This window comes from Perkinsus marinus (genome assembly GCF_000006405.1).
Source record: "Perkinsus marinus ATCC 50983 genomic scaffold scf_1104296943560, whole genome shotgun sequence".
NCBI lineage: Eukaryota > Perkinsozoa > Perkinsida > Perkinsidae > Perkinsus > Perkinsus marinus.
Genome location: NW_003211781.1, coordinates 86,680 through 114,409, shown reverse-complemented (window position 1 = coordinate 114,409; position 27,730 = coordinate 86,680). Strand labels below are relative to the sequence as shown.

General features: G+C 46.1%; 5 protein-coding genes across 5 annotated transcripts in view; 3 read left to right on the top strand and 2 right to left on the bottom strand.

The window, feature by feature from the left end:
* Positions 1–448: 448 nt before the first annotated feature.
* On the top strand, positions 449–5,963 carry Pmar_PMAR000674 (acetyl-CoA carboxylase 2, putative; the record flags this gene model as incomplete). The annotated part of the gene is made up of 19 exons (XM_002781097.1): positions 449–547; positions 1,070–1,151; positions 1,198–1,339; positions 1,389–1,498; positions 1,744–1,856; positions 1,906–1,972; positions 2,134–2,324; positions 2,520–2,667; positions 2,820–2,896; positions 2,956–3,032; positions 3,272–3,349; positions 3,401–3,560; positions 3,649–3,783; positions 4,104–4,193; positions 4,238–4,386; positions 4,754–4,895; positions 4,956–5,136; positions 5,183–5,312; positions 5,885–5,963. 19 exons carry the CDS (start codon positions 449–451, stop codon positions 5,895–5,897), a joined length of 2,184 nt encoding a protein of 727 aa, XP_002781143.1. The 3' UTR covers positions 5,898–5,963.
* A 933-nt stretch (positions 5,964–6,896) lies between these two features.
* On the top strand, positions 6,897–8,814 carry Pmar_PMAR000673 (conserved hypothetical protein; the record flags this gene model as incomplete). Its single annotated transcript, XM_002781096.1, has 7 exons — positions 6,897–6,980; positions 7,331–7,408; positions 7,732–7,806; positions 7,923–8,024; positions 8,099–8,254; positions 8,413–8,534; positions 8,577–8,814. The coding sequence occupies 7 exons, from the start codon at positions 6,897–6,899 to the stop codon at positions 8,812–8,814; spliced, it is 855 nt and encodes a 284-aa protein (XP_002781142.1).
* A 2,453-nt stretch (positions 8,815–11,267) lies between these two features.
* Pmar_PMAR000672 (acetyl-coenzyme A synthetase, putative) lies at positions 11,268–15,055 on the top strand. The gene is made up of 16 exons (XM_002781095.1): positions 11,268–11,345; positions 11,391–11,544; positions 11,827–12,019; positions 12,066–12,183; positions 12,398–12,627; positions 12,747–12,844; positions 12,895–13,050; positions 13,293–13,436; positions 13,490–13,639; positions 13,684–13,773; positions 13,824–13,924; positions 13,974–14,073; positions 14,129–14,264; positions 14,370–14,449; positions 14,663–14,774; positions 14,825–15,055. Exons 1-16 carry the CDS (start codon positions 11,291–11,293, stop codon positions 14,963–14,965), a joined length of 2,058 nt encoding a protein of 685 aa, XP_002781141.1. The 5' UTR covers positions 11,268–11,290; the 3' UTR covers positions 14,966–15,055.
* Pmar_PMAR000671 (kinesin heavy chain, putative) lies at positions 14,983–17,410 on the bottom strand (the record flags this gene model as incomplete). Its single annotated transcript, XM_002781094.1, has 8 exons — positions 14,983–15,089; positions 15,298–15,319; positions 16,221–16,317; positions 16,398–16,512; positions 16,566–16,801; positions 16,950–17,081; positions 17,143–17,240; positions 17,309–17,410. The coding sequence occupies 8 exons, from the start codon at positions 17,408–17,410 to the stop codon at positions 14,983–14,985; spliced, it is 909 nt and encodes a 302-aa protein (XP_002781140.1).
* A 2,705-nt stretch (positions 17,411–20,115) lies between these two features.
* Positions 20,116–27,730, bottom strand: part of Pmar_PMAR000670 (kinesin heavy chain, putative) — a gene marked incomplete at both ends in the record, with an annotated part of 10,466 nt that continues 2,851 nt past the window's right edge. Inside the window, 18 exons of the mRNA XM_002781093.1 lie at positions 20,116–20,897; positions 20,942–21,006; positions 21,285–21,368; positions 21,422–21,576; positions 22,849–22,988; positions 23,540–23,633; positions 23,690–23,845; positions 23,896–23,987; positions 24,041–24,276; positions 24,433–24,564; positions 24,626–24,723; positions 24,792–24,908; positions 24,954–25,028; positions 25,352–25,409; positions 25,949–26,089; positions 26,315–26,378; positions 26,996–27,110; positions 27,293–27,579. Of these exons, the coding sequence (XP_002781139.1) occupies positions 20,116–20,897; positions 20,942–21,006; positions 21,285–21,368; positions 21,422–21,576; positions 22,849–22,988; positions 23,540–23,633; positions 23,690–23,845; positions 23,896–23,987; positions 24,041–24,276; positions 24,433–24,564; positions 24,626–24,723; positions 24,792–24,908; positions 24,954–25,028; positions 25,352–25,409; positions 25,949–26,089; positions 26,315–26,378; positions 26,996–27,110; positions 27,293–27,579 (2,891 nt within the window). The remainder of the gene's footprint in view (positions 20,898–20,941; positions 21,007–21,284; positions 21,369–21,421; positions 21,577–22,848; positions 22,989–23,539; positions 23,634–23,689; positions 23,846–23,895; positions 23,988–24,040; positions 24,277–24,432; positions 24,565–24,625; positions 24,724–24,791; positions 24,909–24,953; positions 25,029–25,351; positions 25,410–25,948; positions 26,090–26,314; positions 26,379–26,995; positions 27,111–27,292; positions 27,580–27,730) is intronic.

The window sequence follows — 27,730 nt, the reverse complement described above, 5'->3', positions numbered from 1 at the left end:
GTGTAACACTGGACATCGTACTCCAACGATCGTTCAGCTAACTCTCTCAGTAATAGGTATAGCATTGGGAAATGAGTCAAGAGCATTAGCAAGCACACATGACCCAAACAAGCTATCAATGCATTATGCACAGTAGAAGTGTTATTTCGATGATAACCGGATGCCCTAGGCACTGTGAGCTCAGACCACTGTAATGCCAACGAGGTTAATGTAACGCCACTGTTTAAGAATCACCACTACTCTAACAGACAGCATTCAAGGTGATTGACGTTTGAGACACTCAAAGGAGATCAATGAACTTCTGAAGGATAGAACCAACAGCTGGGACTCCCAGCCTAGGAGCTATAACGACTAGGGCGAGCGCTAAAGTGTTTATTTTAGCGCACGCCCTAATGTCTTTGCTGCTCATTTTGGTTGTCTCCAATTCATAGGCTGCTGCAACAGTAGAATGGAAGAAGTGAACAGAGCTCTAGTGGCGCTACGGGATGCTGTCGCATTACAGTGGCAGAGGAGAGACGAGAAGCCTTTCAATGAGTCCTACGTCATGGTGAGCTTCAATACGGTGTATGTCACTTTCAGTGTGGAGAAATATTCACATGGTCAACAACATATGTTGGTGACAGTATGAAAATTCTGGGAAATTCTGGTTGGTTTCTGTCTATTAGCGAGGAAACTTCTAGGGTCAGGTGAGGAAATATTACATATATACTTAATAGAGAGAAAATGAGCAATGGAGAAAATATCAAAACACTTTTAAAATATCTTTGCAATTTGTATAGGTTTTTACATATATTACAACACTGCTCATTTTTAAGCAATTCGTGATAGACCTGCATCGGAATATACTTGCTCTCATCAGCTCAGGAGTTTCCCCACTGCATCGCGGAATTCTATGTATGATCAGGAGTGGAATGCGCAAAAAAACGGCAAAGAAATTCTTCGAATTTCCGTAGAGTTGTTACCAATATATATGCGCTATTGACTATGTCCATGTGTATTGCTTCACACTAGATCAAATTGGATTTTATGAGAAAATTAACTATCATCGCACATGGGTGTAATTTTTCAGATAGAGGAACTCAGTTTTCCCACAACGGCTTCTAATGAGGTTTCCTCCAAGCGTTTACAGTATGCTGAAGGCTCCTATACGTGTGAGTACAGCAGTGCTGTCGTTCGCTGCAGTCTTGCTTCTTGTAGTTGAACACACGTCGTCCTCATTTTCTGGTCTTGCAATTTTTCGAGTGACCGTGAGAGTCCCTACGAGTATCGAACCCGTCTTCTTCTACATGTCAACAGAAACTCGCTCACTAGACACCAGTCGTACGAGGCAAATGAACCTGTGAGTTGTTGGCGGTCGCTGAAGTGGAATATTGTAACGCCTTCCTTAGATGCCAGATTTTGCAGCTGGCTCAGGAGCATAAGACACCTTTCGTTAACGTGGTTATGGGATCTAATACCAACGCATCGCAGCGTTCTCGCAAGAATAGTGGGATTATTGGTAAGTAAAGCGAAGTATGACGATGACATAATGCAGGTTTAATTTTGTAGCGGCTCTCCCATGGTAGTTTGATCATTAAAATTCTATTGTGGTGGTTTTGAATGCTTTATAAAATTCATTCCCTGCCACCACACAAATTACGAAACGCGTCTCTCGCTGAACTTGAGTAGAAATATTATTATTGTTTCCTCTGTGTGCCCGACTCACCTCGAGACGGCTCACATGATCTCGCGTGCATAACTCAGCTCCCTTCCTGGCGGCGGCCTCCAACGCAGCAAAGTGTCTACCTACGATATCGCTCATAAGCGGTACAGGTGCCAGAGGGTCTAATGCTCTCCTGTGTGGGGCGTTGAGACGGGTAAGTTACTACTCGAGTGATGGTGAAATTGATGATAATAAATTTGCAGGTTGTTTTGGTGGATGCCCCGGACTGCGCCTACTCTGTTGAGTCCTTATCAAGCATCGCTGAAGGAGGTAATAGAGTTCTACCCGTGAAAAACACTAGCGAAAAGCGCGCATGTGTTTTTGTAATTTTTCCGGGTCACATTATATCGCGTTTTTCACATGGAGTATTACACCACTTCGCGTAGATCGGGTGAACCTCCAATGTACATATGCGATTCTATTTTGTTCAGGCGCATGTAAAAGTCTAGATGCAGCTCACCTCTCGGGCGCTGGTGATGTATATTGGAGAGTTAAAGCAGAACAGGAAGGCTTTGAACGAATTCTTGGATACTTGGAGTTGGTCATCACTGCAACAACTGCGGGGATGCAACAAGAGGCTCTTGAGAATATCGATCCTATTGAACGGGAAATCAAATATGTTGTAAGTGGAAAAGTTATGGGAAACTTTTCAAATTTATCATGTCGTTTTTGGGACTGTGAAATGCATGCATTGTAGCTCATATGAATTTCTGACTTTGCCCGTGCTCAGTATAGTAGCAATGTCGACAGGGCCTCGCATGGGGCATTTTCGGGAATTTAAAATGATTAGAGTTGCCTGATAACCATCTCGTCTCAGCCTGGTATGAATCACGATCCCCGATGGCTCTGTGCTGGCCGGCCGACTCTGCATGGTCTTGAGCCGGGTATTTTGGACGTGGGTACATTCACTGAGTTCAGAGCAGGATTTGCCAAGGCTGCTGTGGTTGGTAGAGGACGTTTAGGAGGTAGGTATTGTGTCTTCGTAACAGAGAACTGACGTTTTAATGTTACCAAATGAGTAAGTGTAGAAAGACCTTCATGGTGCTATAATGGTGTTAAATGAGTTCTCATTTAGCGATATATATTTGAAGTTGTTCATGTGATGGAATCTTGCTAGGTATCCCTGTTGGCGTAGTCTTGTCCGAGAACAGGACCACTACCAAACAACTAGATGAGGAAGGGAAACCTATCGATGTATTATTATCATCAAGTCGTTATTGAGCTATTTCAACTCTTCTACCTCTCAGTGCGAGTTCCCACCCAATTCAGTGTCGGAGGCAGGCCAGGTGTGGTTCCCTGATTCGGCGAGGAAGACTTATGAGGCTCTCAGGTGAACTCGTAGGATATCGATATTGCACAGTAACGAAATCACAGTGGAGCTAGTGGTGGCCGCCACGCAAGATGGTATATAATGGAGTTTCATCCGGTCGTACTCTACTCTGCATTTGAGCAGTGAATAACGTGTTAAACTCGTGGTGCGTTTTCCATGTGATATGTAAAACAAGTGGAACTTCGATAAACAGTATTGTAGTTTCTGTGGAACTCGATCGAATTGTCTTGTTTTCTCAGAGACTTTGCTCAAGAGGGGCTGAAGGCAATTCTTATCGTGGCTAATTGGAGAGGTTTCTCAGGCGGTATGCGGGATATGTAGGATTAGTATCAGCAGTGTGATCTCGGGGTTATTGTATTACTGTGTAGGTATAAGGAAATACTGAAAGAGGGATCGCGTATTGTCGATGCTTTGGTTGCATGTGAAGCTCATGATGTTAGCGTGCTTACTTATATTCCACCATTTGGAGAACTCAGAGGAGGCTCTTGGGTCGTCATTGACAAGCAGATCGCCCCTAATAATATTGTGGTAGTAATGGTGTAATCGTTATGCGGTCGGGTCGGATTATGTGATGGGGATGGCCCGGGTTCTAATCTGAGTGTGAGCATTTTTTCAGGTTTTCGCCGACCCTACGTCTAAGATGAACATCATTGAACCGGCCGGGTTTTGTAAAGTCAAATTCCGAGATAACCGTGAGGTCACTCAGACAATAAAACGATTGGACGAGCAAATCATTGAGTGGCAAAAACAGGTAGTTGGTCACATATATAACAAGCCTTATGGAGAAAGGGATGAATATTGCTACGGACAAACGGTTTATCATGTCTCGTCACTTGTTGTTGGTTATTATCGTCTTGAGTAGTTTAATATCGTCCTAGCCTAAGACTCTTCGGTGAGGATATACAGTTATATGAATCAACTGCTCTGGGGTTTTAAACCACAGCGGCACACTTGTCATTGTGATTCACTCGCTAAATCCCAAATAAGGCCATGTCTTATGATTTGTCTATCAAACTCACTGTGATGAAGATGTTATCACTGTTGTTGCTATGGTGATGGTAACTGCTTTAGATTGACGAATCAGAATCAGCGGATGAGAAGCTTTCCCTGCAGTCATTGATAGTAAAACGTGTCGATGAGCTCATGCCCGATTACAAGAGGGTACGTCGTTAAGAGTAGCGTCATGGTTAAGATACCAAGTTTAGGTAGCATTGAAGTTTGCAGAGCTGCAGGATACGCCATATAGAGCTGTTAAGAAGGGCGTCATCCAGGATGTGTTGCCTTTTACTGAGACGAGGATGAGGATCTATTGGTCATTTCAACGGCGGATGGCTGTTTATGCCCTCAGGAGGAGGTAAGACTGTTGTTGCAGTGAGTACAGCAAGTTTGGGCTCATCGTGATGATGATGTTACTAGGGACTTCTTCCTTGGGGAATAGTGATAGTGTTGCTTCTATCGCATGGTTCAGTAGCTTGTTTCCGCGCAAGAATTATCTCGGCTTTAGCTTGAATCTCGTCTATTGTTCGAGTATAGGAAACTGTGGAGCGTATATCTAAGTCGTATGATTTCAAGCCTGGCTTCATCCATAGCCCTTCATTGTGAAGGGCATAGATAAGGGGTGGTGTAGTATCGATCAGCAATTAGAATATACACAGTACAACCGTGGAGATAGTGCATATTGAACTCTGACGTTTGGACGTCGATCGTTGTATGTGTATTAGATATGTAACCTTATCGCCGTCAACTGCACTTTCTGAGGCGGAGCGATGCATCATGGCCTGGGCCAAAGACGATGGTGTTGATATTGATGATGATATGAAAGTAGCTCAATGGGCACAACAATACGGCCAGGAGTCTCATAAGGTTAGTAGTCGACTTAACAGGAGTTGTAATAAAAGCAGAAAATTGGAAAATGGATTTCAGGTTGCGGCCTTTTCCCATCGTTTCGCTGTGGTTCGCCGTACTCATATCCAGTCTCGTGTACTTGAGCTAGCATCTAACAGCAGTACTGCTCGTTCAACCGTGGCTGCACTGGCGGCCCTTCAAAGCAGTTGTGGAGTGCCACGGAGACTGTCGGTTGCTGTTCAAGGAAATACCACTAAACGTAAGTGCGATTCGATTTACGGTTTACATCTACTGGTTGCGTTCAGCCCGCTCTGTGTCGGTTGACGCTTTCTCTGTGTCTACTGGGCCTAGCACTAACGGATCGCCTACACCCATCTCCCCTGAACCTGAGATACTCACACGCAGGCGACGCTGCGTCTCGAGCACTGCAGCTAGGTATGTGTTGTTGTGAACAGCAGCAGGAGCATTGTGTCAATTCCTATGTTAGTCAATCGTTGATCTCTATTGTTCGAGTTTCATATTGTGCGCATCGTGACGTCGATTCGGCGTCACTACTGTTTCTAATTATGTTTATGCGTACACATTTTCAACTGAGCATTGACGAGGATCAATGCTCAGTTGGAAATTTAGTGACGCCGAATTGGCGAAGAATAGAGATGAACTATCCACCAACACTATGATGACTATATTGTATTGGAATCTTCCTGATGATGCATACAGTATGTAGTAAAATCCCCGGGGCTTCCGTCGGCAATCTTACGTAACATTTGGAGGAGAGCTCGTGTCGCGAATGAATTAGCCAGGGAGAGAAAACTCCTTCTAACGCTAAGGTCGACTTAGTACGACCGAGTTATTTCCCCCACGAGTATAGCTGTGGATACAGGCGATATATAAGCTCTGGTGAATTTACGACTTACCATTCCAATACATGATACAGTCGGTCGTTGAGCAATGTCCTGTGGTTTGTAGTCTCCTCAATTCTATGATGGTAGAGTTTGCTGTTTCAGGAAATCGCGTTAAGGCCTGGTAGATACCCCTTCAACCGAGGATGATATTCGAAGCTGTTCACGCTTACCAGTTTACACTCCTGATCAGACTTCTCCCTCGGTGGTCCTCATGCTCTGAGTTTATAGTTTATACTTATGATGCCATTTTAATGGTATTGTTCACTCATATCCAGTATTAGGTCAGTTCTCATAAGAGCTGAGGTCCCAATGGTAAGGTGAACTTGTCCATATTGCTGTCCACTCGGCAGTGTCTGTTCTCGGCTAAGTGCTCGAGTTGATTGCTTATTCAGTCTCATGGGACCGCTTAAAGCACTCAACACAACACGCTCGGAATTGGACTTTATTCATTCATCTTCAGTAGATGGAAAAAATCGGCTTGAGTGCGATTTTTCCCTCTTCACAATTTTCCCCCTATTCCTATTACTAGACCATTTTGAAGTCTGGTGTGAGACTTCGGATGGTGATAGTTATGAAGTGAGCACAATTCCCCTTGGAGTGGTATGTGGAGAACTTCTTTTGTTAGTATTAAGCCGCCGATGGTCCTTTTATTCGTCCTCTTATAATAACTCTTGTGCAACACTGTAGCGAGAAACTCAGGTGTCTGAGCCTTACGTGCGTGATAGGAGGTGATGATGCATTCAGCATGGCGCTGGCCGCAGCACTCCAACGTTTTGCACGACTATAATGTTGACTTTAGTATTGGATGTTACAGTTCATCAGGCTAGGTTCTTATGCAATGTCTGAGGGGAAATCACATAAAGAGGTAGCCGACGTGCCAAGGAGTTCACTAATTTACGACTCAAATTAACGATTAGTGAAATTATGAGAAACTATTCATAACAGTTCTTGCAGGATCATGAACTAGCATCAGGCTAGGCCAAGGTTTCATAATTGTGCAGAACTGCACAGAGCCTTCAGCTTATTCGTGCGCTTGACTTTGCAACACTCTGTGAAGTCTACAACACACTGGTTTTAGTGGCGAGAGTCGGCCCCGCAGGTGGAGATCGGTAGCATGCAAGCCCCTGTGGTAGAAAGTAGTCTCCTCCTGGAATTGAACGCAAGACTGGAGGATGGCCAGGTGGCGCTCCTCGATCAAGTAAGATATACCTACACGTTGAGTAGGGTACTCGAATATTCTTCGTTTCACCAACTATCATACTCACTGTCCTGTCTATGGGATGTCAAGAGCTTGTTCATGTTCACTTCGTTGCAACAACGGCTGTGGAAGTCCTTAGCCGTCTGGCATCCGCTCGGTTGGAATATGTTATCGATTTCCTCAACTGAGCTGAGGAGTCTCCTCACCGATACCGATCCTGGTCGAGTGTACAGAAACTAATGAGAATTCCTTCAGCATTTCCATATTATCACCAACACACATAGTTGACCATGTGCATATTTTCGCGATGGTCTGAAAAAGTGTCAGCTGTCCTTCGAGTGGAATTGCAGATATCTATGCAAAGTTCGTGGATAGCGGAGCTCAGGGAGAAGATAGCCGACCAGGAGAAGCAGCTCAGCAGGATGGGTGTAAACGTCGGGTCATCAGTGTTGTTGTTGTTGTTGTTGTTGTTGTTGTTGTTGTTGTTGTTGTTGTTGTTGCTGTTGTTGTTGTTGTTGTTGTTGTTGTTGTTGTTGTTGCTGTTGTTGTTGTTGCTGTTGTTGTTGTTGTTGTTGTTGTTGTTGCTGTTGTTGTTGTTGTTGTTGTTGTTGTTGTTGCTGTTGTTGTTGTTGTTGTTGTTGCTGTTGTTGTTGCTGTTGCTGTTGTTGTTGTTGTTGTTGTTTTCGAGTACTGTAGCGCCGTCTTGAACGAAGGACGGCTTAGCATTCAAATGAAGTGGTTGAGTACCTAGGCCCTACAGCGTTCTGTGGAGACCATGGATCGAAAGAACGCCAATGCACTCAAGAAATGCAATAGAATGCACGAGGTGCGGTATCGAGAACTTGAGATGAAGGCACGCGAGGCTGAGGAGTTACGAGTATCTCTACGACGAATGGAAGTAAAAGGTGACACGTGGTGTACTGAGGCAATCACTAATGACAGGCGAAACTGAGTGATGTTAGACAGGGGGAGGCTGTGCATGCTGATAGGATTAGAGCTGCTGAGGAAAGGGCTGCACGATCTGAGAAATACATAAGGGCGATGGTGAGAGGCCCCAAGTTCGAACCCCAGTAACGCTGTTTTTTTCCTAACGGCGGTTGTTGAATTGAATTTATTAGAATGCTTCCCTCCAGACCCAGTCCTTGAGAGAAAGAGATGAAAAAGTTCGTCAGCAGTCATTGGAACTGCAACACCTCCGAAATGAAATGCGCGAACGAGATATTATATTGAACTTGGAAAAAGAAGACGACGAGAAAGCGGGCGCTGAAATCAAAGTGAGGGAGTGTATGTGATAGCATGGTGACGATGGGCGCTCTGGGAAGATGTCATTTCCCCTCTGAAACTCGATACTTTCACCAATGGTGTCGCTCAGAATAATAGGGGTGCCCTTTCTCCATCATAAGTCTGTATGCACACCTATGTTGACCGGAAGGTACAGCCTGAGGAGGGTGATCAGACAGAAGGGCTAGCCTCGGTCCGTAAGGAGGTCCTATTGAAGGCCTTGGAGTCTCGTGATGCAATCATAAAGGGTCTCAATGAGCGGCTGAGCTACATGTAGCTGCTCTCGAGTGTAAACCTCATTCAGTGGGTTGGCAGGATCGACCGTGAGAGGACCATCAATATGGAGCGCATTGGAGAGGCTCGCGAGAAGAAGCGGTCCTCGGCAGAGCTCGAGGACTGCAAAGCTGAACTTGGGAAAGCCTACGTGGAAATCGAGCGACTACGGAGAAAGCTCCCGACTGAGGGAAAGGACTCTGAGGTCAGCGCCAAGTTTCCTCAGCTTAGGAGGCATGAGTTTAGTACTTGCGACACGTCTACCATCATAATGTACTGATAACACTCCTAAGCTGATGATAAAACTTTACGACTTGGGTTGGACGTGGATCAGAAGCCACAAAAAATGTCCCGCGAGTTGCGCATTGTCATCAATCCGCGTTGTTGACTATGTGTGTATCTTGCCACATCACCATCATGTTGTTCTCTTTAGGAAGCTACTCGCTATGCCCTGCGGTTGGCAGATCGTCGGTCAAAGCGCGTATCGGCATCAAGGGAGAGAGTGAGTCCACCGTGGAACAACAGTCGGCCTGGTTCGGTGGTTCCGACTTCACCTAGGCATGTACCAACATTGAAACACTGATCATTTCCCTTATTGCGGGTCTACTTGTGTTCTCTAATTTCAGTCTCAACTGTGTATTATCACCTATAAGGTTGCATGGCAGCAAGTGGGGGGTGCTTGCAGTGTTGGAAAATGTATGCACTCAGTCGTGTGTTAGTGACATCATGAAAATTGTGAGAAATTTTGAAAAATCGTTGTTGGTTCTTGTATCTGAATTCGTTGTATTATTGAGGCAACTCCTGAGCTACGTTGAAGGAAGCCATCATATTCTCCAGCACTGGATGCTCCCGAGTACTTCCTCCCCCTGCAGTTTTTCATTGGTCTCGCCATGGGGCCTGTTGAGGACAGCACGGCAACTCCCCGATGTGGTGGTGACACGTTTACAATACGATCTCGGTCGACTAGCAGCAATACGAGCGGGGTCAGCTTTAGTCCTATCATCAACACCAAGTACTTCTCACCACAAGATGCTCCTTCTCGAGTTGGCCACAATCGGCAAGGGCGACAGCGATTGGTGACACCGAGGCCTCAACTATGCCAAAGGATATCTCCTGGGAGTAGCCAGGGCTTCGTACCACAACCAGACGCCAGATTCAGAGCTCGTCTTGCACGATTCTTCCAGGCCTTAGAGTCGACGATTGTGTCGCTGTGAAGCACCAACACATCGTGTAAAAGCTAATTAACTCATATCATGTTTATGTTGGAGCTAAACTATTGCTCCCCTTGTTTGGCTGCTCTCCTGTAGTCGCGTAGACGATCCACAGTATACACATCTCGGCTACAGTTATTATCGAAATCGGCCGCCGCACTGTACATGCAGTAACCTAATTAACTCCTCGAGCTAGCTCCATTACTTTGTTGAGTATGTGACTACGCGACAGTGTGTATGATGCACTCTCACATTGACATCGTATCTGTGCTTACACTCTGCTGCTTGTGTTGTTTCTCTAGTCGTATCAGTCGAGGGATGTATGCAGATTTGCGCATCTGTACTACTATAGTTACTATAGTAATAAATGGAAAATGAAGGTAACTAGCATTATAGCACAATCCGCTGAACGTTTTCCTGCGAGTAAACCTTACTGATGCACTCTCATTAGAGGAGAATCTCCAGCAATGCTAAAAAGGAGCGTCCGTAGATAAGACTCAAATTGTGCCTCCACAAATCGCTTCGCTCCGCTCATGCGTGTGGAGGGGAAGAGGGAGTGCCGTAATCTATCACTGTTAACTGCTCCGCCTCAATGTACGATGAGCATTGATCAATTCAGGGAAATATGCAGATGGTCAACTGCGTATGATAATGCTGAGGAAGTTCTTGTTGTTCTTACACATGTATGTCTGTACACTTCCATCCGAATTCTTATATTCGAAGAAACTCCCGACCACGGCTGGGAAAATCGCACACATTCCAACACCACCCGCGCCACTAATCATGATTTACGTAAGACAGTCTTCATTAGACTTGAATCCTCGAAATACTGAACCTCTTATAATAGTACACGATACGAGCGAATCATCCAAGAAACGAGAAACGAACGGTAAGGGATAACAACAAGTTCACTTTTCAGCGTTCTAGCGCAGAATAGGGTCGCTTTAGCGGCACTCAGTGGCACCTTAGCGGTGGGTTGTGTTGAACTGTTGTCGTCATTGTCAGTTTTGACGGTTATGACAATAGACTAGTATTACTAGTAGGACTGTTGGTTGGCCAAAAGACGCTAGTTTGTAAAGAGCCCAGCATACGGCTTTCGCCCTTCACGTGGCGACGTGACGTTGAGTAGTGAGTGGCTCGCGTCACGCCGTAGGGAGGGGGCGTAGGGAATGCTAGCAGTACGAGGCTATGAACCAGTCGACGCCCTATTGGTAATCTCATATACTATGTTAACTCGTGTTAGTCTATTAGCATACATATGTGAATCCCTGTGTCGTGGTGTTTTCCGATCTACTATTTGTCCTTCTATAGCAGGGAACGATACTGCTATCAACTTGTCGTACGGGATCCTACAGTTGTAATGATGAAGTCGCCCAACCTATTCTGAATGATAACTACACTTAGTTTTGCTGGAGACGCTTTTGTTATGGTATACTTTCTATTTGCTATACCTCAGCTCTTGCGTTTGATGCTTACTTATACTCACTTAACTCCATTGTCTCGGTGATTACTATCAATGGGTAGTTGTTATTATTAATCACCCCAATGACAGAATTCGAATCTGCAACCCTATCAGCTGAGGAAAAGATCGCCGAAAAAGGTAAAGTTTGGTCGGTCACTCGTCTCGTATCGTCATCTCCTTTAGGTTTGCCAGTCGATGAGGTCTATACCCCCTCGCCTGAGGTCATGCGAGGTTGTTATGTTTACTCTGATAAGATGTACAATGACATGTATCAGAGAAGCCTCAATGACCCAGACGCTTTCTGGACTGAAATGAGTCGTACTATTGATTGGATGAGGTAAGTAACGACTAATCGTCACGGATACGATCATTCCTATTACCTATGTCGTCGAAGAGTAGCCTATGCTCGATTTCACATTTCAAATTTTGAGCGAATTGCACGCATAGTCCAGCACAGTGTAGTATGTAAGTACTCCATACCATCTTTTGACGAACGTATCGTTGCACTGTGCTTGTCTAACTGATTCTAATTTTACATGGTCAATTCTATTCCTATAAAACTATAGTGTAAGAGTAGTAGAGACGGTTATCAAGTCGGTGAACGATTGTTCTCCTTCAGACCTTTTGATACAGTTCACTACGAGGACTTCAAAACCGGTGACGTGCGCTGGTTCCTAAATGGGAAGCTCAATGCCACTGTGAACTGTGTTGATAGATGGGCGGCTACTTATCCGTCTCGACCGGCAATATTATGGGAAGGCGATGAGCCCGGCACTGACAGGGTCATCACATATAAACAGCTCCTAGACAATGTAGCATGATAACACTACTCTGATGATGATGAGGTCTCTCTTGCAGGTCTGCCGAATGTCTAATATGTTACTCAGTTTGGGTGTTAAAAAGGGCGACAGAGTTACCATTTACATGCCTATGATACCGGAACTACCTATGATGATGTTAGCATGTGCCCGCATTGGTAGGTTTCACTATGCAGGAGTGCACAGAGTGGAATTTTCATAATGTTGTGAGTTAATTTCCCTCACTACATTATGCAATTTTTTACGCGACTTCAGGTTGAAGTTTTCGAAAAAAGGAAGAATTTTCCCGAATTTCTTCTGAACTCCTTGATATTTTCCCGTGGTGTTATAACATGTGTTATAACTGTTGAGATCTACTCGTTACTTTTGTAGGTGCTTTGCACAGTGTGGTTTTCGCTGGGTTCTCTGCTCCAAGTCTGAGGGACAGAATCAACGATGCCCAAAGTGCTGTGGTCGTATGTGCTGATATCGGTGTTAGAGGCGGCAAGAAGATTCTGATAAAAGACATCTGTGATGAAGCGGTGCAGGAAGTTCGCCCTGGGTTGGTACAGAGCGTTGTAGTTTTCAAGCATTATAGCAAACCTGGCATGGAAGGGAAATGGGTAATAACGACGATGGGAGGTGGTCAACCTGGTCGGAGAATTAGTGACACTCTGGAATTAGTCAGTGATGTTTTCTTTTCATTTTCGGTTGCGTGTATTTGTAGTGCTTTTCATGTTAGGACCCGTCAAGAGATGTTGATGGTTTCGAGTTGATGGCAGCTCAGAGACCTTATTGTCCACCTGTTGAGATGGATTCGGAAGACCTGTTATTCATGTTGTGAGTTACCCAAGGTCCCCGGTTCGAATCTCAGTGAGAGCACTTTTTAGATACACCTCGGGGTCTACTGGCACTCCTAAAGGGATTGCCCATAGCATTGGTGGATATCTCGTCTATACGACTATTACTCTCAAGTACGTTTTTGATGTCCACCCTGGAGATGTATGGGCCTGTGTTGCGGACTGTGGTTGGATTACTGGCCATTCGTAAGGAAGGGGAACCAGTGTTGGAATAAGTGATCGCTTTCCTCATCTGAGCTCAGAAGTTTCCTCGCTAGTTATAGATGTTTACACTAAAAGCTTTCGCGTATAGTTGTACAGGAATCACCAGTCGTTTCCTCAAAATTTCCATCTTGTCACCGACACATGTGGTTGACCATGTGCATACTTTCTCACTACACTGGGAAGGACGTTTCCTGATCGCCGCTTCGTCACGTAATGTTACGTAGGTACATAGTGTACGGTCCTCTTGCTAACGGAGCATCGGTGGTCCTATTCGAGGGGATTCCGACTTATCCTAATAACAGTCGCTATTGGGACCTTATTCAGAAGTATAAAATCAATCAGTTCTACACGGCTCCTACTGCGATCAGGTAATTCCGATTGTGATGGTATGAAATGATGAGCTCATGTGTTGTTTTAATAGAGCGTTGATGCGATTTGGTGCGACGCCGCTGGAGGGGTATGATCTGTCGTCGTTGAGGGTGTTGGGTAGTGTCGGTGAGCCAATCAATCCTGAGGCTTGGAGGTGGTATTATAATGAGGTCGGCAAAGGCAAGGTACCTATCATGGACACGTAAGTTGGGCGAGAGATGGTATGAGCTTATAACATGATGACAGGTACTGGCAGACCGAGACGGGCGGGATTATGCTAACACCGATGCCTTATAGAGCACTCAAGCCGGGATCGGCGACGAAACCTTTCTTTGGGTGAGCCTTTCTAAGGTCCTTAGTTGGGGGTAAAGTATCTCTGTTGTCAGCATCGAGCCAGCATTGCTGGACCCAATGACTGGGAAGGAGGTAGAGGGTAATAGTGTCCATGGTCTGCTGGCTATCAAGAGGAGTTGGCCTTCGATGATCCGTAAGAAGGGAGAGGTGTGGTACGGCTCGGGTAAGGTGGTTTTATCCAGGTACTGTGTATGGCGATCACAGTCGAATGACACAACTTTACTTGGAGCCGTATCCTGGTTACTACTTTACTGGTGATGGTGCTGTTAGGGATCATGATGGGTACAACTACTATGGGAGATGTAAGTGACTATTCATTGGCAGCTTATGTTGTCAGGTATTACTGGATAACTGGCAGAATCGATGATGTTATGAACGTGTCGGGTCATAGACTGGGCTCAGCTGAGATAGAGCATGCTTTAGTACAGAGTACAGCGGTCTCGGAAGCTGCTGTGGTGGGCTGCTCTCATCCGGTAGGTTTATATTCATTGGAGTTGTTGGTGTAGTGGTGGGATGTTTGGTTCTCTTGCTAGCGAGCCGGGCTCAAATCCCTGTGTTAGCCTTTGTGTGCATGTCAGGTAAAAGGCGAGGGTATTTTCTGTTACGTCATTTTGAATGAGGGGTTCCACGAGTCGGAGGATCTGATTAGAGAATTGAAGTAAGCCGCGTCCTATTCGCTGTATCGATGTTCAACTCGCTGGCTTGACTCACATCCTACTAAGAGCTTTTGGCCTCGGATTTTCCACTCCATTAGCAATTTTGCATCGTACATGTATGGGCGGCCGACTGCATAATTGCATATATGATAGCAATGAATCTTGGATGATTCGCATCATGTTGATTCTATGTCTGTATCGACTCGTATGATCAGGAACGAAGTAAGAAAGTCTATTGGACCCATTGCTACCCCGGATGTCATCCTGTGTGTTCCGGGATTACCCAAGACTAGGTCGGGTAAAATAATGCGGAGAATTTTAAGAAAGGTAGGGGGGTGTAGGAGCTCCTGGCTGGTATGGAGTTGCATGCAATTCAGGTGGCCAACAGGATCTATAACGATATGGGCGATACGTCGACTTTGGCAGAACCAGAAGTTGTCGAGGCCATTGTTATGAGAGCGAGAGCTCATCATGGCGAGGATATGAGGAAGGGAACTTTCTCAACGCACTTACAATGATTATCATAATTTCACTATTATTTCTCTATTATTTTATGAGCCTGCTCGCTGTGCGCGGAAGACTCTGACCGTTGGAAGCTGAGCTCAACGGTCGTATTCAGCTTGCTAGTCTTCTCTCGATTATCTGAAAACTTGATAGTAGAGTTGTGTTACTCTTGGTGAACTGTTAGGCGGGTAGAGTTCTCTGTATATTTCTGTAAGTGAGTTATCCGCAGCATCGCATAAGTCGTGGCCTATTTCTCAACGACACCAACTTTTTTGTTTACGAATAGAATGAAATATGCAACTAAATGATTGCAATTAGTATGTGGCAGTTTTATTAGGATACTCACTCGATTGGAAGCATCTACAGGCCTATCATTCTCCGCAGTCGGGTAACCGCAGTCACGCGTAGCGACATACTCGTAACTTCATATGGTAGAGCTGTGGCCACTTACATTACGTTCCTGCCCAGTTATCGGAGTTACGTAGAGCTGTGGCATCAAATGCGAGCCGGATGCAATTATTGCCCTATCTGGAGTTTGTCTAATCATCTGGCTCTCTGGTCCGAATCAACATGATGGATATCGGACCGTCCGATATCCATCATGTTGACAGACAGGAGTCATCTCCGGTCATACGGCTTCGACTCGATAGTTCTCTCGGTCGATATTGAGACGTTGCGTCCTCAGCACGTTGGGAATGTATGAACGTCTGAGCGGCTCTCCCTCTGTCTTCAAATCTCATCTCGTCATCACTGTCTGAATTGTTGAGTTACGTGAAGTGTTTCTCTCCATAATATGTTGTGTTGGCAGTCTTGTTGAGATGTGCAAGGACGTGCAGAGACACTCCCAATGTATCGGGCCTGCAGACTATAAAAAATTTCACAATGTCCTCTAAACCACAGCAGTTGCCGCCTTTAGAGCTTGCCTTCGATTGGGAAGTCCGACACGCCCATGGGGCCCTCAGTGAGCGGTAAGACGATCGTGGGCCACCAGTGAGGGTATCCAATATTAATCTGTGTTGAGTTCCGTGCCTGTCGTCTTCGATGCTCGCTGAAGCCCCCGTGACGCATACTCCCAACTCGACACCACAGTCATATAAAGATACGTTAGCTTGGCATTCCCCGATTGGCCGGGCCGAGCTCAACCATCCGCGCTCTCGATGCAAACTTCAGTGTTGACAAAGTCTGTGACACATCTGTGATGCAAGGCGACACCTGAACAGAACCCGTCGAGGCATAATCTTGGCACTGGTGACCTCAGCCTACACTTACGTGTGCTATCATGAGTACTTTGGCGCTGCCACCCAGCGAATCCTTGAGCATGAGGGTGAGCTTGGAATTACGATAAGGGACATGTATTTTGGACTGACTTCCTCCACCATCCTTTTGTTGTGCAGCCAGGAGAGCATTCAACACGTCACCCTAGGGCATATGAGAGGAATAGACAACCAAGTGAGACCAACAATACTGACCAGAGTACTCAGAGATTTGTTGATCATCTGGGCTTCCCTTAATGTACTGCCCTTAGCGCCACTCCGACCAACATTTTCGCTACCGGCCAGATCTGGGACGCTCGAGCACTTTTACTGGATTGAATGTGATTTCTAAGTAACTTACCGATGAGATTGAGTTTCCCGTGACGACAAGTTGCTGTATATGGGCATGGCAGACTCGTTCTCAGCGTGACAACACAGTGACTCCTCGAACTATGCGAATTGATATTGGTCGATGATGTTCGACGAGTTGCCACCGCCGCTTGGAAAGCCTGAAGAAGCCGGGCCATAGACACATGATCTTGGCAGCAAGAAGCGTGCGCACCTTCAGAGCGTCGTTCAGATTTTCTAGAGACAGTTCTGTAAGACCCTCGACAATAATGTTATCATTCCCTTCCCGAAGTTGATGTCCCGAGAGAGCCTTCACTATCGCAGGCCTGGTGTAGACAAATGCTGATTTTGGTAGAATCAATAATTCAATATAATAACCGAATATGGACCACCTCACTTTTCTGGAGCGAGGAGATCGTAGATATATTCGTTGTAGATTTCAACCATAGACATCGAAATCAGCATGTGATGCCCCCCTTGACCTCCTTTGGTACTGAATAAATCTCTCATAATCCGCTCGTGTAGTCCGCTGAGAGCAATAGCGCATCAAACTGGCCTGTTCACCAGAGTGCAACCCATTGTCGCCTCACACATGAGCGCTGCCCTCGGGAGAACCGAATACTGTGTAAGTCTTCCCGGAGCCTGTCGGGCCGTAGGCGAAGATGCATGAGTTGTAGCCATCTAGAACCTACAAACTCGTTTGAGTGTGTCACATTCTTTCGAGCGGACTTGAACAATCCGCGCAGTTGTGCTTACTGCGTGTACAAGGTCTTTGATAGAAGAATCATAGACGTCATCTTGTGATGCAGTAGGGCCGAATGCAGCATCCAAACGGATCGCTCTCTTTCTCCCATCCATCATATCGCACACAACCTGTCGGTTAGCCTGACACTCTCATATTCACTGAATACGACTCACTGTGTCGTCACTTATAAGATGAACAGCGACTGTCTCCCCGACTTCCTTGCCACTTAGTGGCCTGTAGTAGTAACTCGACCGGGGATTCGATCGTGGAAGGCTCACCGTATGCGAGCTACAACTCTTATATTGCCTCTCAACGATGATATAACTCCCCTTAGAGATCGATTCTCGGATGCTAGTTTTGCTAACCTGACCGATACTCTGACCGTCAGTACTGCTAGCCGTAGTGATTCACCTGTCTCGCAGATAAGCATTTTCTGAGTTCAATCGTTGAACATTACTGCAAGGCTGCTCATACGAAGAGGCCTAGCGTTGGTCATAACATCATCTCAATATTTCTGGTGTGTCTTCACTTGTGAATCGTTAGTAGAGCATGTCGCCGTTGCTGGGCATATTACATCTTTCGGTGTTTGACTGTACCGAAAACGGTTCACAATATAAGAGCGGTATGTGAGCCTGAATGATGATATTTATTGAGGCTTCGTATGCTTCCGTATGCAACCCTTTCTCATGTGCCTCCGACTGTATTTTCATCCGTCCTGTACCGAGAAATATGTCACTCCGCGAAACCGGTGCGGAGTTCCGGCATAAATCGGCCAGGCCTACCAACCTGAATAGTCGCTGTATTGATGCTAACCGACTAGCGCTGAATGGCTCATCAGGCTCAGCTTACCACGCTGATATCAACATGTCTGGTTTTTGATCGTTCGATTGAGTGCGACTATGCATTGCTGCTCGAGCGGATGTTGTCTGTATGGCTAGATCGAGTGTTCTGTCTTTGAGGAGCAGTGAAAAGCAGCACCAAGCAGGGTCGACTACGGTCTGTAAGCCTGAGTATCGAACTGTCTATATGCTGGGGTTTGCTCACACTGCATCTCTTGAAAGTAGTTGTGATTGGACCATGAACTATACCCACCACTCCGGACAACAGGATGCTTTGATGGCCTCCAACACTGAATGAGTTCTAATGCATATGTCTGCCATGCTGGTAGCACTTGGTTATGTCTTTTTGATTCCTCCAGCATAGTCTCGAACGGTCAGAGGAAACCCAGAAGAGCCTTCGGGTTCGCTGGCAATTACTGTAGTTGTACTTTGCGAGTAGAGTGCCACCATTGTTGCTGATATGAGCTACATATCTAATGTGACATCATTCATCTAAGATGAGTGTGGTCCGGACTGGAGCGCCCAGTTGACTACTCAGCAACAATTTGTTTATGCCCGATCAAAGCGCTTTTGACAGCAGCGAGCCACTCGCAACATTCCTCATAAGAAAGTGCACGAAAAATATGCTCAGATGTGGTGGATGGGGTACTCAGTATCTGCTGCGTGTTAATTCTACAGAAACCTGCCGTGAATTTCACTTGAAAAGATCTGTTGTCCAACCGTTCAGCTCCAAATAAGAGTAGCTTTTCATACCAATCTTGACTGAGAAGCATCACACGCATGACGTGGTATGCGAAACGGATACTTTTGCCCTACTATGCCAGTCGCAAGGTGGGGCCGACCGAGCTGAGCACAGCCGTGACTGGAGTATCGCGAGACTTGTCAAAGAGCTCTCCACGCATGATGAACATACTTGACAGGACAAATAGACCTCAGAAATGACACCGCCTTGAGAGTCGACCTCCTGATGGGCATCATGCGTATAAGCACTGAAGTGGATGCACTCGTCATTACCCACGGTTTTCAATGAGCGCGCCACATCTAATCAACAGCAACATGAATAATTCACACAGATTGGTGACAGGCAATAACATAATTATAATCACGAGAGTCGTGGAATGCTTCTTTAGTCATATACTATTGCCATATTATTCATCAGCCCTGGTAGCAACTCAACTCCTCCGCTCTTTAAAGACGGGTCTTAGATAGGTTGTGTGAGTTGCGCATCAGATAATAGGAAGTCAGAGCTGACACATAGAAATGTAGGATTATACCCACAACGGCATAAAAAGATGTTAGTAAAAATAGACTCCATGAGCGAGACCGATCGTTCACATGTGAACGGATCACGTCCACATCCACGTGATGATATTTCTCACGTGAAGCGTGGATCAACAAGGTTGATTCAACACATAGCTGTTCCTGGTATGGGTCGAATCCTACACTGCAGGCGCAATCAACATCGAAAGCGCCGGCATAAACATTCGTAGTTACCTACACTAAATAGACGAGTGGGTCACATACTGCTCAACGAATGCCTTACTACAGCATATAACAAGACAAAGAGGGAACTGCTCCAACGAGCTGGAATGTTATATATGTGTAGTCGGCACAGAGTTTCTGTCTCAATCAGCTTAATGACCATCGACTAATAAGGGTTCGTAAGTTGAAGTATCCCCCACGAAAAATTTAGCCGCCCATTCAGCGGGATCAAAATCAAATGTTCGGACAACGCTGTGAGGGTTTATGTACGACGTATGACTGCAGTTGAGCCTCTTGATAGATACCACTCTCGCCTCTCCTGGACATTTCCATTCCTTGAGCCTCGTCCAGTCGTTAATCTTCTTCTTAATACTAGCTTTCGTCTCGCACCCTAATCTCTTGGCCCACCTCCTCATGTCTCTATTCGTTCTTGGAAAAAGCGTCGATGTGAAATAGCTTTTCAGTCTTGAGTAGCGACTTCCAGGGACTGAACCATTCTATGGCACCACCCCATCGTCGGCACAGTGCACGCTGGCCACCTTCGGTGCAATCGAGGTCTCATTTCTATAGATAGTGTCGCATGTCTTGAACGCTCCTTGTAGACCGGGTTTCAATGCCAGTACGGCATTGACAGATACGGCTTTGTCCAAGACATTGTGGCACAACAAAGACTCGACCATCATGCCACCGTTGCTGTAACCGTAGCCATAAACCGGTAAGTTATTCTTGTTCTCATTCTTGAGGATCTGTTTGGTGTATTCAACATCATCAACATCATTGTCGCGAATACAGCAAACCCCAGCATTCCAGCCAGATGTGCTTCGGAACCAGCTGGAATAGAAACCGTAATAGCTGCCGCACGCAGATATCAACATGAAGCCATACTTATCCGCTATAGCGGCGGTTTTGGAATACTCCTCCCATTTTTCACAGCTGCTACTCCAACCATGATATTGAATCAGGATAGCCTTGGCGGTTTTGTTCCTTGGAAGGTGGCGATAGTAATAACGTGTTAAATTCTTTTTGCCCATCTCCATAGTAAAATTGAACTTTTCGCTGCATGGGATGTCCGCCACACCGAGATCAAGCCCACGAATATTGTTCCCCGGCTCACTGAGACGAATGCCTGGTCCACGATAGATAGCTGGAGACGATTTATGGACGCTGACTATGAAACTCGGGCTGGTATCATTAACGTAATCCTGCTTAGGCTCGACAATCATCGTCTGGATGGTGTAGTTCTCCGGCCGAACTAGGAGCTCGTTCATAAAAACGGTTTCTGAGAATTGTCGACTAACATCATCTCACTTATTATCACATTACCCTCGTCGTAGAAGTCCACCTTATATAGCTGAACCAAGTATGTAGTAGAATTGCTCACCTCCAGCCTGAGAGTTGGAGAGATAACAAATAGAGAATTTCACGTAGAACTCCAGAATGCTCCCTCGTAAATTTTTACTACGGTTCAAACTCGTACCTGAGGCCCCCATAACAAGGGTCTCAGGTGCGACTATCCTGAGAAATACGCGGGTCGGGTATATGGCGTAGAACGCCATAGAGCCGACGGGCAGATACTTCACTGAATAGCACGGAGAATGCTAACTCTTTATCGAATTCAAGACTATTCCCAAACTGGTCCAGCGTGGCTGAGAACACAGGAACCCACCCTATCAATATCGATTCCTCCTTGATTCTATCAGTAGCAGCATGGACGATCATACCGTTTAAGAACGGAGGAATGCACAATTCCCTGACACAATAAGAGTTCCCAAAGAACCCTTCTGCCGAGTACGCCGTGCTCACTGTATGAACCCAGGACTTCTCATACCGTGGAGGCACTCTTCGGGGACGGGACTGAGACCATTCGTTGAGAGCGCATGAATCTCCGAGTCATCCATCAGAGAAGCAGTCAGGATCAGCAGGATATGGAGTAGTTTCATATAATGGTGGATCAGAGGCTACTGAGAGAAGAGCTCCCTAGGCATGGTGTTCCTCCGCAACAGCAAGCGCCACCGATAAACGCAATAAACTTCAATGATTTGCTCGTGGGCTATTCGGCACTCTATACTTATAGTCTTTCCATCCAGGAAGTAGCTACCCCAAAAACAGGTGAGTCGAGCGCCTCGACTCAACTCGAGTATGCCGATCTGACATTGCCGGTATCAAGGTTGTGTACCTGCTTCGCGCAGAAGAAGATAGGCTGCGCACAATGTGGCTTCGCACAATGTGGCTGCGCACAAATATTTGCCAAACATGGAATCCATAGGCGTGAATATCCACGAGGCATTAAGGAGTGTTTCCGCGAGTTCCTGGCTGATCTGAAGCCGATCACGATAGGTATTACCGTGATCGTCTTCAGGTTAGTCACGGATAGTGCCTCGGCTCCCAATAGTTAGAGGTTTCACATGAAACTGACCCCAAGATACTCAAGCGCATCAATGTGCATCAACACGTGAAATATCCTTAACGTCCCGTTTTTCGACACGTGAAATGTCCCTAGTGTCCCGTTTTTCTCCTTTGTCGCTTTCAGGACTTGCTGCTGACTTGTCAAACATGTTACCAAATTGGGAATGACTAAATATTAAGAGACTCTGATGAAATGTAATAGCTTTACGCATCCATTCAAGCTTCATGACGGGATCTACCACGGGGTAGTGTTGAATATACTAGAATGTACATGTGTATCGGTAAATCGGATGCATGCAATTCGTGTACTATATGTATTATGATGATTTGTTCGTACTTGGAGCAAAAAGTCTAGTACAAACGTTTGAAGCTATCCTGTGTAGGATAGCTCCTTCGTTGGGACTCCCAACTTGGGAGTAGAGATACCAGAAAAAAAGAAGACGCACTTGAGTAGTGACTTCGAAGTTTCTCACCTTAGTCCGGGAAATCTCGAGTAGTAATGAACTCTCTACTGACTGCCCCAGTATAGATGCTGGAGAGGTATTGGTACCATCTGTATTGAGCAAACGGCAAGCTTTTGCACTATGTGGGCGATACTTCGACCCAACCTATTGCTATGCACCGGCTCGTTTGGCTATGAACCAGTTACGGACGTGGTTTGATCATGCCACGGAAGGTTAAGATACGAAGTATAAGCTCACTCCTCAAATGAAGCTTGCACTGGAACAGTTAGACCTGGGTGCTTCGGCCGACTTTGTTAAGCTGGTTCCCTCACATCAATCGTCCGTAAGCCTTGTTGAAAAGATTGAAGGCAAAAGCCTTACAGTTCTTGGTTTGGATAGCAGTCGAGATGGTTCATGGGAGCCTCCGAGATCTACAGCTGAGAGAGACTCTGCTAGGTTTTCCATGGGTCCTGGCGGCATCTTTGGCGATGCATTCACTTGTACTGCACATAAGAAGATTCCTAAGCGGGTAAAAGATTGGCTTGAATCTATAGGTGTTTCGATACACTGATCCTGCCTTCAAGGCAGGATGACTGCCCTGGAGAAGATTTTTGAATCATCTCCTGTTGAGTATATGACGAGATACGGTAATTCCGAACCGGTTAGCCTTGTCCTGGCATCATGCGGAGCCAGTCTTGACCGTATGGGGGGTTGTATTTGGATGAAGGGCCAGACGTTCTGGTTTGCTTATCGGTTGAGTGACCTACCACAAAAAACCAGACAGAAAGTTCTATCCGGTGGTACAAGACCAACATCTGCAAATATGGTGACACTTGAGCTCTTAGCTGCTCTCATCATGCTCAGCTTCATTTCTGAGCTAGCTGTTGATGATCGAATACCAGTACTGCTCATGGTCGACAACCAAGCGGCCATAGGCGTGCTCAAGAAGCTGTACTCTAAAGTCCCTACTGCGAGAGTTGCTTCTTGCTGCTTTACCTTCTTTTGCCACATTGTTGCAGGACTATGAAGTCATATAAAGATACGTTAGCTTGGCAATGCCAAGTTGGCATACTCAGGTTGGCCGGGCCGAGCTCAACCATCCGCTCTTTCGATGCAAACTTCAGTGTTGACAAAGTCTGTGAGACATCTGTGATGCAAGGCGATACCTGAACAGAACCCAGACCGTCGAGGCATAATCTTGGCACTGGTGACCTCAGCCTACACTTAAGTGTGCTATCATGAGTACTTTGGCGCTGCCACCCAGCGAATCCTTGAGCATGAGGGTGAGCTTGGAATTACGATAAGGGACATGTGTTTTCGACTGACGTCCTCCACCATCCTTTTGTTGTGCATCCAGGAGAGCATTCAACACGTCACCCTAGGGCATATGAGAGGAATAGACAACCAAGTGAGACCAACGATACTGACCAGAGTACTCAGAGATTTGTTGATCATCTGGGCTTCCCTTAATGTACTGCCCTTAGCGCCACTCCGACCAACATTTTCGCTACCGGCCAGATCTGGGACGCTCGAGCACTTTTACTGGATTGAATGTGATTTCTAAGTAACTTACCGATGAGATTGAGTTTCCCGTGACGACAAGTTGCTGTATATGGGCATGGCAGACTCGTTCTCAGCGTGACAACACAGTGACTCCTCGAACTATGCGAATTGATATTGGTCGATGATGTTCGACGAGTTGCCACCGCCGCTTGGAAAGCCTGAAGAAGCCGGGTCATAGACACATGATCTTGGCAGCAAGAAGCGTGAGCACCTTCAGAGCGTCGTTCAGATTTTCTAGAGACAGTTCTGTGAGACCCTCGACAATAATGTTATCATTCCCTCCCCGAAGTTGATGTCCCGAGAGAGCCTTCACTATCGCAGGCCTGGTGTAGACAAATGCAACTCTGATTTTGGTATTAGAATCAATAATACAATATAATAACCGAATACGGACCACCTCACTTTCCTGGAGCGAGAAGATCGTAGATACATTCGTTGTAGATTTCAACCATAGACATCGAAATGAGCATGTGATGCCCCCCTTGACCTTCCTTGGTGCTGAATAAATCTCTCATAATCCGCTCGTGTAGTCCGCTGAGAGCAATAGCGCATCAAACTGGCCTGCTCACTCGAGTTCAACCCATTGTCGCCTCACACATGAGCACTGCCCTCGGGAGAACCGAATACTGTGTAAGTCTTCCCGGAGCCTGTCGGGCCGTAGGCGAAGATGCATGAGTTGTAGCCATCTAGAACCTACAAACTCGTTTGAGTGTGTCACATTCTTCCGAGCGGACTTGAACAATCCGAGCAGGTGTGCTTACTGCGTGTACAAGGTCTTTGATAGAAGAATCATAGACGTCATCTTGTGATGCAGTAGGGCCGAATGCAGCATCCAAACGGATCGCTCTCTTTCTCCCACCCATCATATCGCACACAACCTATCGGTTAGCCTGACACTCTCATGTTCAGTGAATACGACTCACTGTGTCGTCACTTATAAGATGAACAGCGACCGTCTCCCCGACTTCCTTGCCACTTAGTGGCCTGTAGTAGTAACTCTACCGGGGATTCGATCGTGGAAGGCTCACCGTATGCGAGCTACAACTCTTATATTGCCTCTCAACGATGATATAACTTCCCTTAGAGATCGATTCTCGGATGCTAGTTTCGCTAACCTGGCCGATACTCTCGACAGTACTCCTAGCCTTAGTGATTCACCTGTCTCGCAGATAAGCATTTTCTGAGTGCAATCGTTGAACATTACTGCAAGGCTGCTCATACAAAGAGGCCTAGAGTTGGTCATAACATGATCTCAATATTTCTGGTGTGTCTTCACTTGTGAATCGTTAGTAGAGCATGTCGCCGTTGCTGGGCATATTACATCTTTCGGTGTTTGACTGTATCGAAAACGGTTCACAATATAAGAGCGGTATGTGAGCCTGAATGATGATATTCATTGAGGCTTCGTATGCTTCCGTATGCAACCCTTCCTCATGTGCCTCCGACTGTATTTTCATCCGTCCTGTACCGAGAAATATGTCACTCCGCGAAACCGGTGCGGAGTTCCGGCATAAATCGGCCAGGCCTACCAACCTGAATAGTCGCTGTATTGATGCTAACCGACTAGCGCTGAATGGCTCATCAGGCTCAGCTTACCACGCTGATATCAACATGTCTGGTTTTTGATCGTTCGATTGAGTGCGACTATGCATTGCTGCTCGAGCGGATGTTGTCTGTATGGCTAGATCGAGTGTTCTGTCTTTGAGGAGCAGTGAAAAGCAGCACCAAGCAGGGTCGACTACGGTCTGTAAGCCTGAGTATCGAACTGTCTATATGCTGGGGTTTGCTCACACTGCATCTCTTGAAAGTAGTTGTGATTGGACCATGAACTATACCCACCACTCCGGACAACAGGATGCTTTGATGGCCTCCAACACTGAATGAGTTCTAATGCATATGTCTGCCATGCTGGTAGCACTTGGTTATGTCTTTTTGATTCCTCCAGCATAGTCTCGAACGGTCAGAGGAAACCCAGAAGAGCCTTCGGGTTCGCTGGCAATTACTGTAGTTGTACTTTGCGAGTAGAGTGCCACCATTGTTGCTGATATGAGCTACATATCTAATGTGACATCATTCATCTAAGATGAGTGTGGTCCGGACTGGAGCGCCCAGTTGACTACTCAGCAACAATTTGTTTATGCCCGATCAAAGCGCTTTTGACAGCAGCGAGCCACTCGCAACATTCCTCATAAGAAAGTGCACGAAAAATATGCTCAGATGTGGTGGATGGGGTACTCAGTATCTGCTGCGTGTTAATTCTACAGAAACCTGCCGTGAATTTCACTTGAAAAGATCTGTTGTCCAACCGTTCAGCTCCAAATAAGAGTAGCTTTTCATACCAATCTTGACTGAGAAGCATCACACGCATGACGTGGTATGCGAAACGGATACTTTTGCCCTACTATGCCAGTCGCAAGGTGGGGCCGACCGAGCTGAGCACAGCGGTGACCGGAGTATCGCGAGACTTGTCAAAGAGCTCTCCACGCATGATGAACATACTTGACAGGACAAATAGACCTCAGAAATGACACCGCCTTGAGAGTCGACCTCCTGATGGGCATCATGCGTATAAGCACTGAAGTGGATGCACTCGTCATTACCCACGGTTTTCAATGAGCGCGTCACATCTAATCAACAGCAACATGAATAATTCACACAGATTGGTGACAGGCAATAACATAATTATAATCACGAGAGTCGTGGAATGCTTCTTTAGTCATATACTATTGCCATATTATTCATCAGCCCTGGTAGCAACTCAACTCCTCCGCTCTTTAAAGACGGGTCTTAGATAGGTTGTGTGAGTTGCGCATCAGATAATAGGAAGTCAGAGCTGACACATAGAAATGTAGGATTATACCCACAACGGCATAAAAAGATGTTAGTAAAAATAGACTCCATGAGCGAGACCGATCGTTCACATGTGAACGGATCACGTCCACATCCACGTGATGATATTTCTCACGTGAAGCGTGGATCAACAAGGTTGATTCAACACATAGCTGTTCCTGGTATGGGTCGAATCCTACACTGCAGGCGCAATCAACATCGAAAGCGCCGGCATAAACATTCGTAGTTACCTACACTAAATAGACGAGTGGGTCACATACTGCTCAACGAATGCCTTACTACAGCATATAACAAGACAAAGAGGGAACTGCTCCAACGAGCTGGAATGTTATATATGTGTAATCGGCACAGAGTTTCAATCAGCTTAATGACCATCGACTAATAAGGGTTCGTAAGTTGAGGTATTTCCCACGAAAAATTTAGCCGCCCATTCAGCGGGATCAAAATCAAATGTTCGGACAACGCTGTGAGGGTTTATGTACGACGTATGACTGCAGTTGAGCCTCTTGATAGATACCACTCTCGCCTCTCCTGGACATTTCCATTCCTTGAGCCTCGTCCAGTCGTTAATCTTCTTCTTAATACTAGCTTTCGTCTCGCACCCTAATCTCTTGGCCCACCTCCTCATGTCTCTATTCGTTCTTGGAAAAAGCGTCGATGTGAAATAGCTTTTCAGTCTTGAGTAGCGACTTCCAGGGACTGAACCATTATATGGCACCACCCCATCGTCGGCACAGTGCACGCTGGCCACCTTCGGTGCAATCGAGGTCTCATTTCTATAGATGGTGTCGCATGTCTTGAACGCTCCTTGTAGACCGGGTTTCAATGCCAGTACGGCATTGACAGATAC